The sequence below is a fragment of the Sciurus vulgaris genome (genome assembly GCF_902686455.1).
Source record: "Sciurus vulgaris genome assembly, chromosome: 18".
Lineage (NCBI taxonomy): Eukaryota > Metazoa > Chordata > Mammalia > Rodentia > Sciuridae > Sciurus > Sciurus vulgaris.
The window spans coordinates 11,352,494-11,378,151 of NC_136479.1; the positions used below are offsets into that span (position 1 = coordinate 11,352,494).

At 42.3% G+C, this 25,658-nt stretch overlaps 2 protein-coding genes across 7 annotated transcripts in view; one reads left to right on the top strand and one right to left on the bottom strand.

Annotated features, from left to right (window-relative positions):
* Positions 1-25,658, bottom strand: part of PARN (poly(A)-specific ribonuclease) — a 578,557-nt gene that overhangs the window by 438,067 nt on the left and 114,832 nt on the right. For 5 of the 6 annotated variants that reach the window (XR_013760652.1, XM_079120580.1, XM_079120581.1 and 2 more), the window contains one exon: positions 6,615-6,808. The exons of the other annotated variant lie outside the window; for it this stretch is intronic. Coding sequence is in view for 4 of the 5 variants with exons in the window: in XM_079120580.1 (XP_078976706.1) it covers positions 6,615-6,808 (194 nt within the window). In the remaining variant the exon portion in view is untranslated. The remainder of the gene's footprint in view (positions 1-6,614; positions 6,809-25,658) is intronic. 6 annotated transcript variants of the gene reach the window in all.
* MRTFB (myocardin related transcription factor B) overlaps positions 1-25,658 on the top strand; it is a 386,264-nt gene that overhangs the window by 291,956 nt on the left and 68,650 nt on the right. The window lies entirely within an intron of this gene.

A 25,658-nucleotide genomic window follows, 5' to 3' on the forward strand; every position in this document is an offset into this window, starting at 1 on the left:
TCAGGACTTCCATATAGCAAAGGCAGGTTTTTAATGAACATCAAGTCCCTTCCCCTTGTGGAAAAGGTGGCCCAACATCGAACATGGCTGTGTCCCAAGAAACCGACAGCCAGCAATCAAAAACAGGCTAGTTTTCTTTGCCTAAAGGAGACCCAGACCAGAGGAGAGCTGAAGGTTACTGTGTATTTTTTCCCAGCACCTTCTAGAAAAGGAGGGCCATAGACTGATAAGGGATCCGTCTCAGAGCTAGTGCAAAGGTACGATAGCTTTCCAGAAAACACATTTTCACAGTCCTGTTTTACTAGAGAGCAAAGGATCTCTTTTTGTTAAGACACATACTGAAGGGCATCTGCCTCCCATTATTGGTGGGCCTTACTCCACACCTCACATTATACACAAGATTAACGCAGGCAGGCCATACATTTAAATGTAAAACCTGAAACTATAAAACTACTGTGAGGAAACAGTGGAAACATCTTTGCAACCGAGAGTCCTGCAGAAATTTAATGAACTTTGGAGCCAGACAGCTCTGCACATGTGCACTTGATGGTGTGACTTCACAAGATGTAAGTCTAAGAGCCTCAGTTCCCTCCCTGTAAATGGGGATACTGACCTCTGCATGTTACAATGCCCACTGTGTGTTCATGAGAACTACTCAGGACAATAAAGATCTGACACCAGAAAGGATGATCTAAAAAAAAAATCCTGATAGGAAAACTTAAAATTCTACTTTTTAAAAGGCACTGTTAAAGAATGAGAAGTCTGGAAGAAAATATTTGCAAAACACTCAAGAAGACTGGTATCCAGAACCTATAAAGAAATCTCAAAAGTTAGAAGAAAACAAACAACCTGGTGGAAAGATGGGTAAAAGATCTGAACAGACATTTCACAAAGAACTGATGTGGATGGCAAATAATCATGGAAGAAGATGTCGAATAAGTCATTAGGGAAGGACATACCAAAGCCACACTGGGGACCACCACACGCCTGTCAGAATGCCTACAAAAACAAGCAAAAAAGGGCAGTGCTGAGGACCAGTGGCTGAACCCTAGGACCCCGCAGGTGGAAAAGTAAAATGGTGCAGCCACTTGGAAAATTGAGAGTCAGTTTCTTACAGTTAATGCACACTTATCATGTGATCCAGCAATTCCACCTTTAGGTATTTAGCCAAAAGAAATGAAAGCTTAGTTCATATAAAAACCTGTAGGCAAATGAGTAGAGGAACTTGATTCTTAGTTGCCCCCAAACTGGCAAGGACATAAATGTCCTTCAACTGGGGAAGGGAAAGGAGCAGCAATACATCCTTCAAATGGAGTAAGGCTCAGGAATGAAGTAATGGTGCACACCACGGCACAAATCTCAGGTGCCCCCGCTAAATGAAAGAAGCTGAACATGAAAAGAAAAGACTGCCTAGTGTAGGAGTCCACAGGAGGCAGAACCACAGCAGCAGCCAGCTGATTGTGGTGGCCAGGTCTGGGGTCTAAGTAAGGGCTGGCGACAGGGGCATAAGGGAAATCTTGGAATGACAGCCCTGCTCTAGATCTCGAGCACTGAAGTGGTCACATGACTGTACACATCTGTGCAAACTCATCAAACTGCAATGATGACTTTTTGCAATGCTGGAGATGGACTCTCGGGCCTCAAACATGCTAGGTAAGTGTTTCCCACTGAGCCACAACCCGCAGTCCTCAAAAGTGATGACGTATTGGATGTGAACTACCTTAATAAAGCAGACCCTGCTGAGGACGTTAGGAATGATTAGTGAGAGAATCAGCAGGGGTTCTTGGGAGGCTACCTGGGAGGCACTAGAGCCACGAGGTAGAGACCAGCCTGCGCGTTGTAGTCAGATCCTGTCAAAAAACTGACAAAATCTTAATATGAAGTATTATGCTGAAGTTAAGATTATTTGACCAAGAGTTTCTAACAAGGAAAAATGGGGTACATGCTGCACGTAGAACAGGACACTAACCGTGCAGCAGCGCCACAGGTGGATCTTGTTACGGAAGACCCCCTGGGGAGCCGTGCACACTTTCAACAAGGAGATGCTCAAAAGGGAGGGTCGGGGTAGGCTTTCCACACTGAGAAGCCAGGTGGCAATAGGACACCTCCAAGAGCGGCCAGGAGGAACAGGAGGACAGACCTGCAGTGGCACGTGGCCTTGTGAGCCCAACACCCACCTCCTGTGCCATGTTTAAGCTGAAAACTTTCTTTCTTTTTTGCAGAGCTAGGGATGGAGCCCAGGGCCTCACACACGCTGGGCAAACACTCTGTCACTGAGCCGTTCCCCCGCCCTTTCAGTGTTTTATTTCTGGAGATAGGATCTTGCTAAGTTGCCCAGGCTGGACTTGAACTTGTGATCCTCCTGCCTTAGCTTCCCAGTATCTGGGGTTATAGGTGTGCACCACTGCACCTGGATGAAACCACATTTTAATACCATTATTAAAAGGCTTCTTGGAGGTGGCCGGATGTCTGCAGCCTGGCCTCTCAGGTGACTTGTCAGCTACAACTGTAGATCTCATTTCTTGACTTTAATGAGATCTGTAATAGCATGAGAAGATTGCGGCTCTAAGTAGATTTTCAATTTTTACACTAACCCTAAGGGTTTAAGCTTGAAAAGTTCAGAGGATTAGTCAAGACTCCAAAAAAACTCATGGTTCTTGGCAAACATGTAAAGGCCTGATGTGCTGTGTTTTAAGGGGGTGGGGGTGTGCAGGAAAGACCTGGCTCAGCATCTATGTGCAGGATAAGGAATGACCATGTCTGTCACTGGGCCTTCCTATGGGCCACCTCTGTTGACACTGTAACTAGGTGCTGCTGGAACCTCCAGCTAGTGGACTGCCCTGCAGTGTTTTGAGAATGGTCAGCTCAGGCAGGATCTGCCCATCATGGTGGCCATAACTTCCTGGAGAGGTAAAGGGGGAGCTGAGGTGAAGGTTTCTCCAGGGCTCAGCAACACCATACACAGCAGAACAATTGTGTTATGGAAACCCACATTTAACCTGACTTGGGAAAACAACCACATTTCCCAAAGACAGTTCACTCCAGCATAAATGGCACACAGTCACTACCCTTTACGTACCAAGAGAGAGCATATCTAATGCTGCTCAGAGGGGCAGTGGTGGCACAGCTGATCACCACCCGTCATGATATGCATGAGGGCGAGACCTGCACTGCTCGTCAGCTTTAAGAGAACACAATCGAAACAACCACATTTGAGAGAAAAGTATTTGCTGAGCACATAGTAAGTAAATACAATAGAAGCCCCCAAAAGGGACTGGTCACGTAGGTTTTTATCAAGCAACTTTGTCTTGTGGAAGTCCAGGCTGGTTGGTCTGTGATCCAGAAAAGCTGCAAGAAGTACTCACCTCACGAAGAGTTTTGGCCTCCTTTCCAGTTTGGATAACTCTCACCCACTGCAGAGGGGCGCAGTGTGTGAGCTCTAGAGCCAGACAGCCCCGCACATGTGAACTTGACGTTGACTTTGCAAGCTGCAAGGTGTAACTCTATGACTTCAGTTTCCTCTCTGTAACTGGGCAATAATGACTTCTATCTATGCCTTGCTGCATGTTTATAAGGACTATCCAAGATAATAAAGGATGTTTCTACCACATTATCTAGTACATAACATAAACCCAGTAAGTGGTCATTTCTTAGGTCATTTTGTTATCTGTGAAGGGGTCTAGTAACTAATCCTGTGTAGTTTACATATCAAAATGTCTAAGAAAATGACACTTTTGTGTGACATTTTCTGAGCTCAACTGCCTCTGGTTTGCTACAGCACACCACATTCCACGGTCTTGCCTTTGCTTATTCCTTAGAAAACAAAAAAATCCCCAAAGGTGAGCCCTGTCTGTTTTTCCTCTCGTGTCCTCCACACCCAATGCCATGGTGAGCCATCTGAGGCCATCAGCTTGCTCCCTGAGTACTGGAGCTCACAGCCAACGCTCAGAACACTTTCATTAGACACTCCTGTGCAGCTCCTGAGCCACAGCCTCCCACCCCTGGTACACTCTAGACACCTCTGTGGGTTCAACAAAGATCTCACTGGGGACTGGGGCTATAGCTCAGTGGTAGAGCGCTTGCCTAGCTTGTGTGAGGCACTGGGTTCAATCCTCAGCACCACATAAAAATAAAGGTATTGTGTTAAAAAAAAAATAATAAAGACCTCACCAGGACAAGGGTGTGCCCACTCACAGGGCCTTCCAGTCCAAGAACTGAGCGAGCAGACCTGGTTGATTCACAGGCCCAGCACCTGGTGTTTCCACCTGTGTCCTGCAGAAATGCTTAAAACAAATCAGAGGACCCACCAAACTTCCACTTGCACTGTCCAAAGCCCGCTCTAGACGGATGGAGCTCTGGAAGGAAGCCCAGTCCTCCCAAGCTCTCATTCAATCAAAAGCTTTCGAGAAGTCTCCCTTGTTCTGTTCTTTTTAGCAGTACTGACAAAGATGTACAAAGTCTACAATTTTTTTTTAAGCTCAAATCTTTTGGGAGTGACAGCTTTACTGTCAATGGGAAGGGGAAAAAAACCTATTTTATCACAGTATTATAAGTTCAAAACCCTAAATAACTTATAGAAAGTTTTCCCTTAAAATGATGAAAACTATAAGAGATACTAATCTATTAATTCAGTCTATTATTAGATATTTTAATATTTTTAAAATTACAGTGGTATAGAAAGAGAAAAACTAAAAGGCTTATGACTAAGAAAAGAGAAACTGAACAACTGAAGAGAAATCGAGCTGTCAAGGACAGTGAACAAAGGGAGGACTTGCTCAGCATGGTCTCTATAAAGGGTAGGTTAATATCTACTGTGTGACTTTTTTGGATACAGCACAACAATAGTAATGAGGTACCAAATTTGAAGATTGCAGAGGCTACAGATTAAAAGCTTCTCAAAACTTATTTGAGGACTGGGGCTGTAGCTCAGTGGCAGAGCACTTGCCTAGCATGTGTGAGGCACTAGGTACAATCCTCAGCACTACATAAAAATAAATAAATAAAGGCATTGTGTCCATCTATAACAACAACAACAACAACAAACTTATTTAAGGGAAAGGAGGGGAGGCAAGTAAAGGGAGATGCCCAGGTTCAAGGGAACTGCTAAAATATACAATCAAAGCCTCCAACAAGTTTTTCAGTTAAAACTAAGCTTCAGCCTAATGTAAAAAAACAAGCAATACTTCTGCTGCTTCTGTGATTTCATTAATATCAATGAGATTCAGAAAGCTCACTGCAGTCAGATCAGGCCATATGCAAAAAAGGCATTAATTAAAACAAAGGGGATTCTTAGTGTGAGTATGCGTCAAGTTCCACCGCCTGACTCTGCCTGCCTTTGATTTGACTGTTAGCTCTGCTAACCAGGGCAACTGTCAACCATGAGACGAAGGAGAATGATAATTGCATCTAGGCCAGCATCTCTCTCTCTCTCTCTTTTTTTTTTTTTTTTTTTTTTTTTGCAGTGCTGGGGATCGAACCCAGGGCCTTGTGCTTGCAAGGCAAGCACTCTACTGACTGAGCTATATCCCCAGCCCTAGGCCAGCATCTCTCTTATCCTGAATATACAACATGGTCCTTGCAGGACAGGCTTAAGGGCTCTGTGACCTTGGGCAAGTCACATAACCCTTTGGGCCTCACGTTTTCTTAACTGTAACATGGACAGTGACTACCTCACAGGTTTTAAAGGAATAATGTCAGTCAGGCAATGAGGAAGCAGTGGCTATGGTTACTGCCACTGTGACTGCTACCAGACCAAATCCCTTAGCAGCAAGGAATGGCTGACAAGAAGTTGCTCCAGACCCTTCCTTAGGCCTGTGCAGGGTCTGTGCCCCAGGGTGTTAGGATGTGGGGTGGAGAGGACATGCGGTGGTGCTCTGGCAGCCTGGGTTCTCCCTGGGCTCTGCTTCTTGCAGCTACAGTTTCTGAGACCTTCTTAACCACTTGGACCCAGGCAGGTGTCTGCATCACTAAACCGTGATGATGAGTCCCCACCTCAGTGTGGTGAAAATCAAGAGAGGAGAGAAGGCACCTGCTACAGTGTCTGATGCAGAGCATGTGCTGACTTCCTGTTTCCTGCCTCTTATATAACTGTGCTTATGAGAGAAATCCAGGTTGCCTGCAGTGCTGCTGGGGAGAGTGTAAACTCTGCTGGTGAAGAACACATGTGGGAGCAGGTTCTGTGCAAATCCAAGGCACATTTTAAACAATGAGGCTGCTCTAAACACATCAGCAAAACTCTAAACCATCGGGGAAGAGAGGTTATCAAAATGGTCTTTTTTTTTTTTTAATAATTTTTTAGTTGTTGATGGACCTTTATTTTATTTGCTTGTATGTGGTGCTGAGAATTGAAACCAGTGCCTCATGTATGCTAGGCATGTACTCTACCACTGAGCTACAACCCCAGTCCTCAAAATGATCTTTAATGAGGAGACCTCAACAGGGCTCTTTGGGCTTCCTCCTATTAAAATACATGTCCCTAAAAATACCTGATCCAGTGGAAGGCAACATGGGCTTTGCTGTCAAGTGTAACTTTGCTATCCCCTCTCCTCACAACTCAGATTTCTAGAGCAGTTAAGGAGTACACAACCCAAGGTTCAGCAAGATCCAACACATACCTGCTGGAGAAAGGTCTTTCTTCATTCTTTTTAATTTCTTGACCTTTTTTCTTCCCTCTGAGAGGGATTCTGCACAGGAATCTGTCTGCTCAAGCTCAGAGTCAGAAATCTCCCCTGATACTCTGTCTTCCAAGACAGCTTCTCCTGGACTAGGACTCAGATTTCTCTTTCCGACTCTGCTGGTGGCTGAAAAGCTGAAATGCAAAATGTGGAACAACACAAAAGGTGTTAAGATGGGCAGGAAGAACAGCCTGTGAAAATACCTCAGCACTTTTAATTCTTGCACAACGAACCGGCCATCAGCACAGCAACTGCTGCCCGCGTGGGAAAAGCTCATGAACTGAGGTAAAGATCATTCAGAAGCAAGTTCTACACTACGCTCGCCGTGCACAGATACACACAAATCTAAGCTCTTCTTAACGGTAAAGCTACCACAGCACAAGAGCAGAGCAGGAGAGGAGAGCCACCACAGCAGAACAACAGTTTTGATTCCCTGAAACCAGCAGGCGGCAGTTTTACCTTCAGGACAAGCGGGAGGACACAGAGCAGGACCAAGAACTCTCCCTCCATCTGCTCTACACCGCTCGAACCTCAACAGTCACAAAACATACCCCACCTTCTCGCAACTCTCTTCTCTCCCCAAAAGTTGGCTTGTTAAACTTGTAATTAAACCTGGTGTCATTCTGAAGGCTTTGGATCTGACTTAGAAAATTAAATCAGATTTTGTGTTCTGATTTTCCTTAAGAAAATATGTCCCCTGAAATATAACCTGATAAAATAGTCTACATGGCCAGGGAGTCCTGTCTCTTTATGGGTTTTGTAAATAGATGTTTTCTATTGTAAAAAGCTTTTTTTTTTTTTTTAAGAGCCAGGCATTCCATTTGACCAGAGAGAGGGGCACAGGATGAGAGAAAGGGAGAAGATGAACACACTCTTATTAGGTTCCCTAGGAAGTGAGTCCTTAAAACCGTTCCACACAACAACTCCACTGTCCAATTATTCCAGTTCTTCCAGAGTACTCCTGCACTGGCGACCTCTCGGCACTTGACAGTTCACCTCTATGAAGAAGTGGAGAAAAGCACTTCCCTGGTGCTTCTTCTAAGCTACAGGAAGCAGAGAGAGGTTGAGGCACACAGCCTCCGAAGGCTAGCCAGGCTTCATGTGTCCCTGCTTCGCATCCATTTTGGGGGCTACGAAGAAAATAGGGGGATCTCAATGGCAGTATCTGTGGAGAATGAAGGGATTGTTGAAAATTCATGTTAGAGTTTACTGCTGAAAAACTGATAATGCCTTCAAAGAGGCATTATATAAAGATTAGACAAAGTTTAGCTGATTTCAGAAAATGTAGGAAGCTCAAAAAGGGTAAGTAACAATAAGGATTCATTCTTCTACTGCAAAGGGGAAGAGGCCTACAAATTCCTCTGGATTGTAAGTTCTAGAACCTAGTGGCTGCTGGAACATATATTTATTTTTGGTACCAGGGATTGAACCCAGGGGTGCTTAATCACTGAGCCTCATCCCCAGCCCTTTATTTTTTATTTTAAGACAGGATCTTGTTCAGTTGCTTGGGGGCCTCACTAAGTTGCTGTGGCTGGTCTTGAACTTGTGATCCTGCTTCAGTCTCCCAAGATGCTGGGATTACAGATGCATACCACCATGCCCAGCCTGCTGGGACATATATATTTAATGAAAACTCAGAACCATCAGCATTAAAAATAGTTCATGAAATACAAAGTCTAGAAGTAGCCCTAAGTGCATGCAGGAATCTATGTATGATAAAGGTGGTGTCTTGAATTATTGGGGCAAAGATGGATTTTTAATAAATGATGGTAGGACAAGTAGAAAAGATACAATCAGACCCATTCTTCACATCATGCAGAAGAGTAAGTGCCCAGTGGATCGGCTGTCTAGACATGAAAAGATGTAACTATTTAAGTACTAGAAGAAACTTGTGGTTAATTCCTCCAATCAAGTTTAGAAGAGTTTTTTCTTTTCTTTTCTTGCTTTCTTTCTCTCTTTTTTAAAAAAATGGTGCTGGGGATCAAGCCCCTGGGCCTCATGCATGCTAGGCAAGTGCCCTACCACTGAGCTAACCTCTCAGCCCTAGAAAAAGTTTTAATACTGACACATAATTCATAAATGTAACAATCTTTTTCATGGCAGTAATGAGCAAAGTAAAAAAGACAAATGACAAAGCAGGTGAAGAAAATGGCAACATATGTCACAGATAAAGAGCTGATGTCTCTAATATATATGTAACTCAAAACTGAAGAGACTAAAAGCCCCATAGAAAAATGAGAAAGCTATGAACAAACAACTCACTACACACTTACACATATATACACGCACACACAAACACTCCTAAACCTGAGAAAAGATGTTCAAGTCCATTCATTATGCAAAATAAAGTGACTGAAATACGGCTTCTAACCCACTAGATTAGCAAGAGTGTCCAGTCTTGCTGATTTACTGCTAGTGAGACTGGGGACAGGGCATTTTCACACTTTGCTGGTGAGAATGCAAATGGCACCATTTACCAATTGAGGGGAATGTGGTGATACCCAACAGACCACATCTGCATATGCTTCAGCAGCCCTGCTTCTAGGAATTTCAAAGATCCACCTCCAATAATGCAGAAACACAAAATGCAAAAGTACATACGCATGTTATTTTTTACAGCATAACTTATAACCGCAAAATATTTCAAAGTGACTAAACGTCTACGCATAGGAACCTGGGTGGCTATACTCTGGTAGGTACCTCATGACATGCAAAGCAGTTATAAATAAGAATGAAGACCTTAAAGGAGTGAGAGTGACAATGGAGTGATTTCCAATAAAAAAACTGCAAAAGCAAAGTACAAAAGAGCAATGTGGGAACTTGGTGTTTCCAGTCTTGGGCAGGGGTGGCAGAGAATCACAAAGAAACAAACGAATGCCCACTCACATTATGATACTGAGCAAATCAGTAAACGTGCTGGCACAGCTGGAATGAGGCAGGCCATCCCCCCTGTGGGATGGATGGAACTGGAGACAGGTTTGAGCTTGTGATTTCTCTAAGTATGGGTTTATATGTTCATATTTATACACGTACACATACAAGACTGTGCACACACGTAACTACAGGTATATATCCATGCATACAGTTTGCAGCTCTGTCCACCAAGAGGACTGAGAAGTGAGAACCCAGTAGCAACGGGGGTACCTAGTGTCCCATCTTAGTTTCTATTTCCATTCCCACTAAAATGGGACCAGGGTCCTAAGAAGTGGTCCATTCCAGGCTAGAGAAGCTATAAAATGAGCTGGAAATATCTCATAATCCCAGAAAGAAACTCTTCAAGAAATGGTGGGGCAGTCCGAATCCACGGAACGAGGCTGAAGACCACATCTTGGATAGTTTGAGCACCAGAACAATTAAAGCACGATAACAAATTCTGAACCACTGAAACAAAAGGGAGCCCATGTATCCACACCAATACATATGGAAGGAAAGATGGAAAGAAGGGAGAGAGAGAGGGGAGGGGAGGGGAGGGGAGAAAAAGAAGCGGAGAGAGCAGGAGGACAGTGTGCTGGTGTGTACCCACACACGACTAATAAATACACTATCAGTCTATTAAAACAAGGCAGAAGGGGTCCTGACCCGTCTACCAGTCTATTAAAACGTCTCTCTTGATGGAATTTCACCTCTCCAGCTGCCAGTCCCCCAGCCCTGAAAGCGGGTGCAGCCTTCATTCCTTGAAGCCTGAGCCCTTGCTCCTCCCATGGTCCACCCTCCTCACTTAACCAACATTCCACCAACACGGTGAGAGCCTCCTGGGGCCACTTCCAGACACCTGACCTCCTATCCCTTCCACGCCTACCTGCCCCAGATCCAGCTTTCCTCACCCCCTGTCCCTGTGGGCCTACACTACCTCACCCCAGGACTCTTGCAACAGGGTCCCAAGCAGCCAGTCTTCCCTTTCCTCCTCTCCCCAGTCTCTCTCTCCTTCCCATTCATTTCTTCTAACATTGCTGAAGTTCTTGAGGTTGGATCAAGATATTCCCAGCTCTAAGGCTTCTACGGCTCTCTGCTATGAACCTAAATTTACACGGCTTGGCACAGCAGCCAGGATCCTCATCAGCTGGGTCCCAATCTGCTTTTCGAGCCTCCTCTTCCACTAGACACAAATACAGGCTAACCTAAGTGAATTCCACCGAGGGTTCATCAGCCCAAATGCACCCTACACTTCCTGTTTCATTGTTACTGTTTTGCTAAGACCCTGCACCCTGCTTGCCTGCCCAAACGCCATATCCTCTAAGAATGTTCCCCAATCCCTAATATTCCTTTCCTTCTACGCTTCCCATAATGCTCTGCTTGTTTGTCCTAAGGGGCTTCAAGTCACTCGTCCTTTTTGTTTATAACAGAAACTGGGAACGGCACAGATGTCCCTCAACAGGAGAATGGATAAACAAACTGAAGCATATTCATACAGTGAAATATAATTCAGCAATAAAAAAATAAAATAAGGAATCACTGATACATCCAACCATACAGATGAACTGCAACAATATTCTGCTAAGTGAATGAAGCCTTCACAGAAAAGAGTGGGTATTGCATAATTCCATTTATTCAAAATTCCAGAAAAGTCTAAACTAATCTATGGAGAAAAAAATCTCAGAATGGTGGGGGTGGGAGCATAGGCAGATTTGGACTGCTGGAGCATGACGGAACTTTCTGGCATGATGTGAATGCTCTGTGTCATCACAAGAGTGCTTTTGACCAAGTCACCACTCAACAATAGCTGGAGGGCTGGGAGTGAGTGTGGTCCAGGGGTAGAGCACTTGTCTAGAAAGCATGAGGCCTTGAGTTCAATTCCCAGTACCACCAAAAACCCCAAACCAAAACAAATTAGGTAGGTATCTTATAGATGTGGGGGTTGATGGCTTGAATTTCAGAATTGCAAATCATGGTTTTGCAGGCACTTGTTTTTATTCTAACCACCACAGGTTATTGTGGTATTTGGGCTAATAAGGCCCAAGCACCTGTAAGGTCCCTCTCCACAAATATCTGGGTGTCTCCTTGGCACTATGATAGATGTGCCTTTGGGAAGTTGTTATTTTTATTTAACTTTTAAGTTCACATAGCATTTATTGTAACACTTTTTCAGTTAATTTACAACATACGTCTTAGTTTCTAATCTTTCTGCTCTCAAATAAGAATTCTTTGCTTCTTGGGAAAGGCTACTGGCTCTGAGGCATCTCCCTGAGAAAGTCCTCAGATGTATGTCTCATTAGTGCATTTCACATGTTTGTGTATGTTTATTATGCTCATACCAACAAAATGTGCTCAACCATCATTCTTTAAGAAAAATAAATGCTGTGACTGCATCCCATAAAACTTAAGCAGTTTTCAATAAAAAGTTTTTTATTATACATTGGAAACCAGGTAAACTACCTTTACCAATGCAATTCTTTACACATTTTAAAGGTACTGCTCTGTGTATGTATAGACTGATTTTAAATGCCAAGTTAAAACAAGAGAAAAAGCAAAACAGACTCCCATTAGTATGAGCTCATTCTGCATGCAAATTATAATGCACAGACTGAGTTAGTTTATAGGAAACATGAAGTGTGTATTTAAATTCAGTGTAAAAAGTAATGAATGATGAAAAAAAGCTACAGAAAACTTGGTATATCAAAATTAAATATTTAATCCTTGCTTTGTATTTTTGCTAAGTTAAATAACTGATAACCACCAATCCAATTTTGTAAGGGCGATCATCTCCACTAACTGCTTCCTTTTTTTCTCTTTTTTTTTTTTTTTTTGGGGTGCTGGGGATCGAACCCAGGACCATGTGCTTACAAGACAAGCACTCTACCAACTGAGCTATCTCCCCAGCCCCCTGCTTCCTTTTAATAGGAAAAAAAAAGTTTGATTATAGACAGGTCATACCCACAAGCTCCTACAAATCCCTTTGTCCATAAAACACCAAAAATACCTGGCTGCTGCATCAAATTTTGGTCTCACTTACATGAGCTGAAATTCACTCATTTTAAGTTTACAGTTCAGTCATCTTTGGAAATTGTATATAACTATGTAAACACTATGACAATCAAGATTTCCCTAAAAAGATTCCTCGAGCTGCTCTGCACTCAGTGCACACCTGACAGACATTAGCCACACTAGCTTGCAGTCCTATGGCTTCGCCTGTTCTAGAAGTTCATGTGAACACAGTCACACAGGACTTCATTCTTTGTGTCCTGACTCTTCCCACTGAGCTTAGTACTCTGAGAGCAGACACACTGCTGCTAGTACCCGCACTGCATCCCTTTTATTATTTCAGTCTGGCTGTATCACAATTTGTTTATTCCTTTATCAGTTGATGGACACTTGGGCTGATTTCAATTTTTTATTATAAATAATGCTGCTATGGATATATGTGTAAAAGCTTTTCTGTGAACATACATTTTTATCTCTCCAGGATAAATACCTAGAAGTAGGACTTCTGCATGATCTGGAAAGATAAATTTACAAGGCATGTTTCACTTTACAGGAAATTGCCATTCTATTTATTGAGACTATTTGGATATCTTTGTTTTTCTTTTTTTGGATATCTTCTTTGAAGTACCTGTTGAAATCTTGCTCACTTCTCCTTCCCCTTTAAAAAAATTGGGTCATGTTCTTATTATTGAAATGTAAGAGTTCTTTATACTTTCTGGATGCAATTAATTTATTAGATATACATTTTGCAACTATTTTCCTTAGACTGTAGCTTCTATTTATAGATCTTTTAAAAGTAAAGTTGTCCTCATTCTCTGCAAGGGATTGGTTCTGTGACCTCCGAGGGTACCAAAGTTCCTGGTTACTCAGATCTGTTACATAAAATGGCATCTTATTTGCACATTACCTACCATGTCCTCCTGTATTCCTTAAGTATCTCTAGATTACTGATAACAGCTGTACAATGTAAATGCTTTGTAAATAGTTGTTATGCTGTATTTTTTAGGGAATAATGACAGATAAAAAATTCTGTACATATTCAGTATAGGTACGATTTTTTAAAGAATGCTTTGACCAGAGGTTAGTTGAATTCATGGATGCGGAACCCGCAAGTAAAGAGAGCGACCATGGACTCTTGAAGAATACTTAATTATGATTAAGTCCAAGTTATCGAAAATAGTTTTCTTTTACAGCTCAAACTTTGTCATCGTATTTAAGCAAATCTTTACCTAACCCCAGGTACTGTCATTTTATCTTCTAGCATTATCAGTTTTAATTTTTACATTGAGCCATCTCAAATTTATTCTGCATACAGTGTGACATTAGATTTTTTTATATCATTAATCCAGTTGTTTCAGCACTATCTGTTGATAGAACTATTCATTCCCTATTGGATTACCCTATTTTTCTCAGGAATTTGTAGTTTTTCCAGAATATCTATTTATTTATTTATTTATTTTTGTACCAGGAATTGAGTTCAAAGGTGCTTAACCACTGAGCATTATTCCCAGTTCTTTCTTTTATTGCTTATCTTGAGACAGGGTCTCACTAAGTTGCCAGCACTGGCTTTGAATTTGCAATACTCCAGCCTCAGCCTCCCAAGTCGCTGGGGTTACAGGCATGCACCACTGTGCCTGGCTAGTTTTTCCAATTCATTTATTAATATTTTTTCGTTGTATATGGGCACAATACATCTATCTATCTATCTATCTATCTATCTATCTATTTATTTATTTATTTATTTTTATGTGGTGCTGAGGAGTATCCCAGTGCCTCACATGTGCTAGGCAAGTGCTCTACCACTGAACCACAACCCCAGGCCCTAGTTTTTCCAAATTGTTGACAATAATTAACTTCAAGATTCAAGAATGAGAAAACAAAATTCCCAAATCATAAATAGCTCTGCAATTTGCATAGCATTTCACTATATTTTTTGAATAATGAGATTATAATCACAAAAGGTGAATCACTTTTCTGTGATAGGGTTATATTAAAAGTTTCCGGGGTCAGTTCTATAAAGTAAGACATAATAATAAATGCAAGAACAATAACATGCCAAAATAACCTCAATCTGATATGTACATTTGGTAACAGAAAACATAAAAAGAAGAAAACATTAGCACTGAATGAATGCCAAAAGAAAACAATTTAACAACTGAAGTAGGGCACAGTGGCACACACCCATAACCCCAGCTACTTAGGATCTGAGGCAGGAAGATTGTAAGTTCAAGGCCATTTGGCAATTTAGTGACACTAAAAGGGTTAGGGTGTAGGTCAGTGGTACAGCGCTTGCATAGCATGCATGAGGCACTGGTTTTGATCCCTAGTACCATGAAATAAATGAACAATTGAAAGGTACCACAAATGCCACAAATATTTCATATTTAAAAGATATTCTTTAATGATATTTTTTAAAACATACAAGCACTAATTGTTAACACTTATTCTATGACAAATATTCCAAATAGAGAAGCTTCTTTCATGTTATATTGATGCTAGTCAAATTGTTCAGCATGTCCAAAGCAAACTGAATTGGGTGTTAGACTACACATGGCTTCATATAAGCTGGTTTTCCTTTCTAGTCACGAGAATCTTCATCTACTTGCCTTGATTTTGTTGTTAAAGTTGATGCAGCTTTTGCTGATTCAGATTTTATATCAGCTGATTTCATGGTGCAGTATTCCACAATGATACATAATTTCTCTTTGCAGTTCTTCTGTAAAAATCTTAAATACAAAGAACTGTAGCCTACATCAAATATTCAAACACTGGAAACCACCAGTGAACCTTACTGGATTCTATGTCATAACATTTGGATGTACTAGCAAGGTTAATAGCACTCCACAGAACCATGTTTCAAAATTGCCAAACTGCTTCCAAAATTTGCTACTTCTTGAAAAGAGATTCTCAGAATTTTTATAATTTGTGCCTATATGTATGTATACATGTATTTTTATTGGGAAGAACATCTCACTGTTAGTAGCAGTCAGGGTGATGAGCACACACTTGCCACAGGGCACAGCACCAGTGACAAGCAAGACAGGCTGCTTGAACCATGACTCCTTCTGTCCCACCTGATCCTGTCCTGGTCTGGAGAAGCTCACCTGTGACTCCATGCACCACTGGCTGTGCTTTTGCTTTTAACTTGTTGCCAGTGAATTCCTCTGAACTAGGAATGTCCATGCTGACCATCAAAACTTTAATTCTTGGAAAACTTCCCTTTTCTTGATTTCTTGACTGACTTTCCTCATGATTTGAAATAACAAACACATGCCCCTAGAAACACCAGGCAGGAACTCCTGCATGGAAACACCACTGGACACCAGCTGATCAGTGTGTGGTTCTACCTCCTGACCCTCTGTGTCGCTGTCAATCTGTCTGTCCTTAGGCCAGCACCACATTACTTTAATACTATCTTTATCACTGCAGCTTTACAGTGAGTCTTAAGGACAAGCAGAGGGAATCCTTTCTCTGGCTGGGAGGTTCATGCCACTGGATAAAATAACAGCCACATTTCACTTCAGGGACTGCTCAGTTTACATAATCCTCTCATTTCTACTTGCCTGTGACCATTTTAAGCTGAAAAAGCACTTATTTACATTGCCTTTGCAGATAAGAGACCTCACCCACACAACAGGTGATTTCTCCCAGGTTGGGAAGCTGGTGGGGCAGCTCTGAGACTGCAGTCCAAGTCCAGGGCTCTGGAGGCTGAGTTACAGCCTCCCCGTTTGCCGTCTTGCCAGGGCTGTGCATGTCTCAACTGAACAGGGACCCCTGGCGGAGCCTGCAGCTCTCACCTCCACACTGCCTGCCTGTCTTCTGCTCTCCTGTGCCTGTGCTGCTTGTTTACTTTCTCACTTGCTTAATCCCTCTCTCTACCTCTATAACATAAGTTCTGAGAGAGCAGGATCTTGTCCCCCTGGCACTCTCAGTACCTGGCACAGGGCCTGGCAGTCAGTCCTCTGCCAAGGTTTGCTGGATGGATGAAGTAAATGAAGTAAGTACATGCTCTTCCCAAAACAACAAGGCAAGTGACAAATACCCAATTGCTTAAATTGTCCTGAATTACATATATGAACATGGTTTACATTCCATTATGAAGGCAACTCACTTCCTAGCCAGGCTAGATAAAAATACATTCTCTACTAGATGTAGCTGAGGGAATGCAGGAATGCCCCACTGTGCAAACAACCTCACCCAGCAGAAGGAACAGGAAAACTGTGGGTAGGTGGCAACTAGGACATGCTTTCCTATTGTAGTCACACACTCACACACTGAATTCAAAGGCCATGCACATGTCTCTGTCTGTTTTAGGGCATGATCTAGATGGAAGGGGGGATAGCTGAGGCCTGATCCAGACACCAACCCCTCAAGAGACTGTCATAAACTATGATTTTTATTTCTAATAAAGAATTTCAGTTTGAAAAGCAAGGTTAAATATGTCTTTGAGATAGCTGCCAGTAACAAAGGACATCTGTGGAAGGGGAATACATTATCTGTATAGGTGTGAGAGGGTGGGGGAGAGAGAGAGAGAACACAAGAACATGTCAGGTGAGCACATGCTCTGTCCTATACATAAAGCACGCTGGGAACATGAGCTTGGCCTAAGCAAAAGAAAAAGTGTTTCACTGCTGAAAAGAATTGATGGCATTCAATTACAAATACTTTTCATATGCACTTGGTTTGAATATTTTAAACAATCTCCTCGTTAACTAGCTTTAACTTAGAAAAAACTGATGGTGAACATGAAAGACATTACTTTAATACTGATACTAATTTCTAAATTAAGAACATACTCTCAATACACAATGAGTTGGAGCTGAAGTTAGAAGACATGAAATTTTCAGACAGAAGAATGAAATTTATTTTTCCAGTAAAAATTTACCTTTGACCTCAATAAAAGGACTTAAGTCATCAAATCAGTAATGTAATCAAGGCTATAGGAAGGAAAACAAGACATGCCCCCTCCCCAATACCAGAAGTCAAACATTTCAGAAAATAAACTTCTTTTTTAAAATGCTGGGCTGGGGTGTAGCTCAGTGATAGAGCACTTGCTGGGCACGTTGCCACAAAAAACAAAACAACACACAATTTTCAACATGACCTGCTGAGTACAACCTCCGTATCTGTGGAGAGAGGATGACACCTGTTGAGGTGAAGAACCTCAACAGTTCAGTTTCCGCTCGTGTCAGTCACGTGCCGGAAGTAGGACGGGATGAGGGCGGGAGCCTCACAGCGAGTCATTTACAAAAAGATAGTAGAAACAGCGAGTGGATTTAGAGAGGTCCAAGGGCACTGGTCAACGGAATAACCCACAGAGAAAAGATGTCATTGCAAAGCCAGCTTCGTGTCTCATCACTCTGTGTAGAAAGACCATAGACAGGACCCGCCTCGACACACACAAGAGGGCATGAAGGCCGGGTGAGAAATAGATCTGTGAAGTTCTCACACTATCTGGGAAAGGGTGTGACACCCACTGGAGAGGACTCCACAGGTTAAATGTGCATCCTACACGCCACGAACCAATTCCAATCAAAATCCAGACAAGCTCTCTTGTATAAATTGGCAAGCTGAGTACAAAGTTCCCAGGGAAATGCCAGGCTCTAGGACAGCCAGGCAATTCTGGGGGCTGGAGAGGGGGCAGGAAAGACAAACGGCAGGAAGCTGGAGAAGGTGGCCTGGAGTGGGTGGCTGTGATAGAACTAAAGCCTGTCTACCGTATTTGCAAGCTACCAGATAAAGGGAAAAATCAAGAAGCAGCAGTAAGTATATTACTTGGAAAAATAAGCTAAATATGCAAAATAACTAACTGAAAGTGGTTGCATCTGAGGAACAAGACAGGACTAGCAGGGGACTGCTACTTTTATTACAAAATTTAATAAAATTATTTGGCTTTCAAAAACAATGTTCCTATATTTCACTGGAAATATTTTAAAGGGAAAAAATGTCAAGAACTAATATTAAGATTCACTTAATATGTGAAAAACCACTATACCAACCATCAATCAGAACTTGTCTTTAAATATGTATACTCAGCTCTGTGGCACATCAGCTTTGTGACCCTGCAAAAGACAGCTTCTCTGAGCCTCCAATTCTCTTTCGTAATGTGACAGAGGATGGACAAGGTCGTGGCCAAGTCCCCTGCAGCTCCACAAGTACAAGGCTTTATCAGGTTTCACTCTGGTTCACACAGGCACAGATGCTCCCCATTCCTGAAAAGAATGGATCCACAGTTCTTCAAAGGTGCCCTGCAATCTGGCCTTTGCACTACACCTTCATTCAACTGGAGTACTGCGGTATTAGAGAATTTCACAATTAACACTTACAAACAGAAATAATGGAAGAAAAAACTCAAAGTTTTAAAGCTCAAGGAAATTTACAGCATCAGTATCTTGCTCCTGGGTAAAGTTTTTGAAGACACTGCATCGCTTTGGAAACTGCCTTCTTCCTTCACTTCTCTTATAAACCCTCTAACTCCAACCTGAGAAGGAAAGAAAACCCCACGATGTCAACTGAGCAGGGTCAAGTCTGGAGGTGAACTAGTACTTCACAAATAGTGACAGAGGAAGGAGATAGGTTCTTAGGAGGACTATTCCTCTGCCAGTGCATTTACCTTTATCTGATACCCTTTGTAGCCAAATGGTCAGGGATAATAGAAACTTGGGATGGAAGAAGAGGATGAAATGGAGACTATCAGCTGAGTGCACACCTGTAATCCCCGCTACTTGGGAGGCTGACACAGGATTACAAATTCAAGACTAGCTTCAGCAATTTTAGACCCTGTCTCAAAATAAAAAACAAAATTAAAAGGGCTGGGAATATAGCCCAGTGGTAGAGCACCCCTGGGTTCAACCTCCAGCACCACAAAAACAAGAACAAAAAGCAAAATGAAGTCTAGGAACTATATGGAGAAGAATTCTACTCTAAATCCTAAAGGTTTCATTACGAATCAACTTAGCCATCCTAAGTGAACATTCTCGTGACATACGTAGGCAAATTCCAAATGAGATGGCATTGCTGGCACTATCAATTTGATTTGAAGACTCAACAGCATGTGAAGGCTCCTCCATAAGAATGAGGAACAAGATGCCTGCACCTGAGAGTCTCCTTGGAGCATGAAGAATGTCATTTTGGCTCCCTCAGAATAGAGAAAACCCACCCAAAGATCTGACACCAAGAAACCTCGTATTCTTTCATCTTCGTGAAGACTCTTCTGGGGTTAAATCTGTAACTGCAACACACCAGAAACCAATCCCTTCCAAAAATTTTAAAATCATTAAGATGATGAACTAATGCACTTTATGATCATCCACAAGAGATCTCCAAGTTTCCATATCAAACAGGACACTCGATGCAATGTTTACAAAGCTGTGGTTTGAATACTGACACCTGCAGTGTCACATGGGACTGATTTCCTTTAAAATCCTTGTCCCTTAAAAAAATGTGACAAGGTACTCATGAATGGTCTTCAAACTTGAGATATTCCAAGGCATCCACAGATGGGCCACTCCCACCTTCAGATGGCTCTTTCAGTCTAAGCAACAGGTAAGGCAATAAAAAGAGGCAAACACTGGTTTAATTATGGAAAGGATATCATTTCTCTGCATCTTACCTTTAGCAAAGCAACTGAAAGCACTCTTAGCATGACTTTAGAATGTTCAAAAGAAAAAAAGGCAGTCCTCAAGGCCTTCAATAAGGGTGGGAAGACGTGTTCCAAGCATTACCGGTTCTCCTGTTCATTCATTTAAATATTTTCTGAGGGACACAGCGTCATGTGCTGGGTGCTGGGAAGTTATTATGAATAAGCAACAATGCCCAGCTTTTGTCTCTGTACATCCCACAAGAGTCCCCCAGGCAAAAAAACTCTCAAAGATACCAGGTGACCTGGAAGGCTTCTCAGAAGGCATCTCAGTGGCCAGGAAGGATCACAAGTGGTTACGGGAGAGGAAAGCAGAATTTCAAGAAGTGCACGCGTGGGACCTGGGAGACGAGAAGGGAGGGTTTGAATAGAGTTCTGTCTTTTACTGGTTGTATGATTACGAGCAAGTTTCTCAATTAGAAAACGGATGATTACAAGGACTAAATAAGAAAATGAAACAGGCAGCGCGTGCTGTGGTGCCTGGCACTGGCAGACTACTGAAGAACGAGTTCCTTCTCTGCTGCCCCTTATTCTAGGTGAGAAAGGTGGAGGTCTGTGTCTGCAGAGATGAGGCTGATGAGGTCCTAAGAGACAATGGTTCAAATCTTTGAAAAGCAGGAGGACAAGGATTGGAGAAGGAAGAGAAGAGGGTGGGACAAGCAGAGAGAAGTTTGCCTAGGAAAGAGTCTGATGGCTGAGTGGTGAGAAGTGAAGTAGTTCAGGCTCCTGGGGGTGAGCCATCTGTAGAACGGTCATGTGGGAGCTCGGTGTCCAGAACCCACAGTCACCGAGAACCAACCAACTCCCCTACTCCACTAGAAATGTACATGAGGGTTCTGGAAGGCGCTGCTCCACTTTTTCCTAACACTCCATTCTGAAAACTTCAAATGTACAGAACAGTTTAAAAACTGTACAATAAACATCCACTTATCCACCACAGATTTTAGATCTTTCACATTTGGGAACAGAAGACACAAATGGGAGTATCTAGAATATTCCCATCTGGCAAACATTTGGCTTCTGCAGTACCAGCATGCAATGAAGGAAATGAAAACGCTGCTTCAGGGACTCCTGAATGGACAGAGCAGGACTGCAAGTCTGTAGACACCTAGACTTGGAACCGCTAGCAGGCAGTGACAGACTGGGGTTGGGCACAGTGCTCAGTCTGCATCTTCACATCAGACTTCCCCCAAATAAACACAAACCTACTGCAGTTCCTGCTGCCTGAAAAGGTACTAGGGGAATTCTACTAAGCATAAAGTGTCAAAAAAAAAGAACTGCCAGAAAAATGTTCAGGATTCCTACATCTGGCAATTAAAATACAGAATTTACACATTTCATACTTTATTTTAGCTAACACTATTACATATAATACAGAAGTCAGCCTAAATGCACACGATTTGGGTAACTCAAGCTGGAAATTTGTTTTGTGTTTAGTTTCCAGACATGGAAAGAACTGCATTTCCTTTGCCTATCGTCTTTGCATGCTGAGGGCCATTTTTGTCAACTGCCAGCACCATTAGACCATTATAAAAAAATTACACTATTGCATGAAGATGGGTACAGCAATGTAACACACTGTTAAAAACACAGATGACAATGACTTTTAATTATGGTTAATCAAGTAAATAACATGAAGCTATGGAAAGAAAACATTAATTTCCAAGTGTTACTGCCCTTACGGAACATGAAAGCACTCCAACACATCAAAAGTCATGTAAGTGTAAGATGTTAAACTTAGCTTCATGTTATTTAAATAAAACCCTGAGATGACACACAGCGTTCAAGTGTGAGGTGAGAGCAAGCTCTCAGTGCCAAATCACAAGTTTCTGCTACAGAAGCTTTTAAATGCAAATGCTGACTTATACTGGAGAATGCAAACATTTTTTTCTTTTCAAGTTTAAAACAGCTAGATTATTGCTAAAATCTTCTAAATTTTAATAAAATAACTACAGGCTTTTAAAAATCAACCAGATAAACTATAGAGACTGAACTCTAAAAATACACAGGCCAGGGTGTGCAGCTCAGTGGTAGAGTGCCTGCCCAGCACAGAAGGCCCTGGGTTCCACCTCCAGGACTACACAAAAAATAAGCTGATGAACAAATAGATCCTAACGATTCACATAATTTTTAATAAAGATAATTGTTGTGCTTTCATAGCTGTGCTCCGTCAACGTCTGTACAGTTGACACTGTAATCCAGCTGGATTAAAGTAGGCCTTCATCTAAAAATCAATTTCTCTGGTTGCCAGATGTGCTACGGCCCACACCACAGATGAGAAAGAAAGAACAGATCTAGAAGTACTTTAAGGGCTCAGGATGTAGCTAAGTGGTACGCACAAGGCCCTGGGTTCCATCCTCAGCACTGCAGAGACAAAAAAGCATTTTAACAGAGGAAACGTAAACTAGATAAGCAGAAACTGAAAATCATGAATTCATCAACAACTTTTCTGGGTAATAATTTGTAATTCTGTTGAAATTCTTATTCTAGGACTTTTGTCAACTTTCTTTTCGTTCTCACCATCATGAGAAAGGATGCAAGTCAAACTAACTGTAAAAAAAAATTATATCTTAGGGCTGGCGTTATGGCTCAGTGGTAGAGTGCTTGCCTAGCATGTGTGAGGCACTGGGTTCCATCCTCAGCACCACATGTAAATAAATAAATACATACATAAATAAATAAATAGAACTAAAATTTTTTTAAAAAATTATATTCCAATTTGCCTGAATCTCCCACCTTTTTTTTTTTTGGGGGGGGGGCAGGGTTTGAGCCACATTCTGAGCCCTTTTTATTTTTTATTTTGAGACAGGATCTCATTAATTTACTCTTTAAGGCCTTGCTACACTGCCATGGCTGGCCTCCAACTTGTGATCCTCCTGCCTCAGCCTCTGAGTTGCTGAGATTACAGGGGAGCAGCACCAGGCCAGGTACATTCGCACTGCTGCACGATCAACCTCAGGAACCCCTTTCATTCTGTAAGATACACAACAACACTCCGTATGCTCCTCTCCCCCACCCAAGGCAGCCAGCGTTCTACTTTCTGTCTCAGCAATCCGTACTCAGGCTAGCCACCTCATTTATGTGGAATCACACACCACTTGTCTTACTGTGACTGGCTCATCTCACTTGGCATAATGCCCTCAAGGTGTACCCATGTTGTAGCCTGTCCGATAGCCTTCATTTTTAAGAGTGCATAATATTCCACTGTGTATATACCATGTTGTGGTATCCAAATTGTCTGCATCTCTTATGTGTTAGATTATTCTCGGGAATCCTGTTCAAATATCCCCTCTGAAGGGCAGCAATGTGCCCTGATCTGCTAGTCTGGGAAATGTAAAGAAAAGTCAGTATCAGTTCATTCTTCCTCCACATATATTGTGGAGGCCAGGGAAATGGGGCAGAAGGGTACTTGTTAGCTGTACTATATCTTGACTGAAAATCAGGTTTTAGATCTTAGATATATTCCATAGTAAGATCAATTTTCCTGTTTAATCATTCAATTTAATTAGTAACTGTACATGTTAAAATTTTTCATTTTATGTTAACCAGACTCTAGTTTTATGCTATTATTTGAATTTCTTAAAGTACTCCCTTCAGCTCTGACTGATCCTTTAGCTGGTAAGGAGGAAGTGGATGAATAAGAGGGAGGTTGAGTGGAGGGCCACCATTACTCTTCCTTACTTCTTATAAACGAGAAGTCATTCCAACAGGCCTGGAAGGTTCTCCTGCTTCTGCAGTCTGAAGCCAGCTCAGCCCTTTGAAAGCTCACCAGACCCAGCCCAAGTCAGTGAGGAGGAGTGGAAGGCAGCAGGAAGAGCTGCGTCCAAGGTACCTGGACGGTGGCTGGAGCGAGCCTTCATGTTTGCACATCAGGTGAAAAGGGCTAAGGATGCTCCTGAGCCCCCTCCAGGTTCCTTCTTGGTCCCTGGAGAGGACACAGGGCCTCTCCCCTCTCCCAGTGGTTTTTCTGAATCCCCCAGGCAGTTGCTACTGTGCTTTCCCTCCAGTCCTCTGCCACTGCCCTCCCAGGCTGCCCAGCCTCAACACCTTCTTCCTCCACTGAAAACCAATCAGCCCGTCCACCGGAGACCAAGACTGGTTTCCACCGAGGACGCCAGGCGTGCAGAAGGAGGGTTGTTCAGAATGACTGCTGCTGGCTTGGGCACCCCAGGCCTGGGTCTCCCTTTTCAAGAGTTTTAAACCAGACAACTTTACATAGGTGATCTGCAGTACAGGACATCTAAACCCTCTCCCAAAGAATGAAATTTGGAGCTTTTCGTAGGGCTTCTTTACCACAATTTTTTGTTTGTTGGTTTGAATTTTTATAAAAGAGCACATAATTTATTAAAATGAGAGGTCTCCCAAGCTTCCCACAGGCAGGTGTGAACATGCCAGAATCTTAGAGTGTGTTATGTGTTATGAACACAGTGTTATGGATCCAAAATGCCTCTGAGTTAGAATCCTGGGTAGCTGGAGCTAAGTGCCTAGCTTCACTAGGACTCCACTTTCTCATACAAATCAGGAATATTATATCAGCATGGGTTTCACTGAACTGTTATGTAAATAAGATAAAATAGTGAAAAGCACCTAGCACAGAGCCTGGAAAGAAGAATCAGCTTAATAAACATGAGCTTCCCTTGCTTTTCACGACGGCCTCTAGATATTCTGGAAAGCATGCTGTGTATTAATGAGCTTCATACTGACAAGACGTGAGATAAGAAATCTACCAAACTCTGCTATGTCCACGTATGAACACGTGACATGAAATGAAATAAATGAACAAGATAAGAAGATGAGAAGAGGCGAAAAATTATGATTCATCTGAACTACAGCACTAGTCATAAGTAAATTTTTCACAAAGCATTTGACTTGCTATTGGGTTGAAAATGCACAGAATTCAAACAGCCAGATGTAGCTGTTGAGGATGTTTTACTGAAGAGACTGAGGAACGCTAAAGCCCCTCAGAGTAGAGAGAATCACATTTTCAGAGAAGTGGAGTCAGAGAGATTTCCCAGGGACGTGGCTGAAGGAAAAGAGCGTGGAGACAGCGTGTGTGGGGCGTCCTCAGGTGTCCAGCAATGTGTGTGCACGTGTGGTCACATCCCCGCAGCAGGTGCAGAGATCAAGACAGAGGGCAAGGTGAGAAGCCAGGCGTTCCTACAAGTGTCGTGTTTGGGAGACTTGCCCCTGGAACTAAATGATGGTTTTACATAATTACAAAGCAAATTTAAATTCTCAAGAGTAATCCCTGAAAGTAAAAATAAAACAAAACTAAATGTTTATTAAGTTTGTAGTCCAAACACAAAGAGAGGAATTATTTCAAGTGACTTAAAAACATAAATTTATTTTATTTCTTTTCTTGGCAGTGCTGGGGACCTTGTAAATGATGGGCAAGCCTGCTACCATGGGGCAACCTGCAAGTTCCA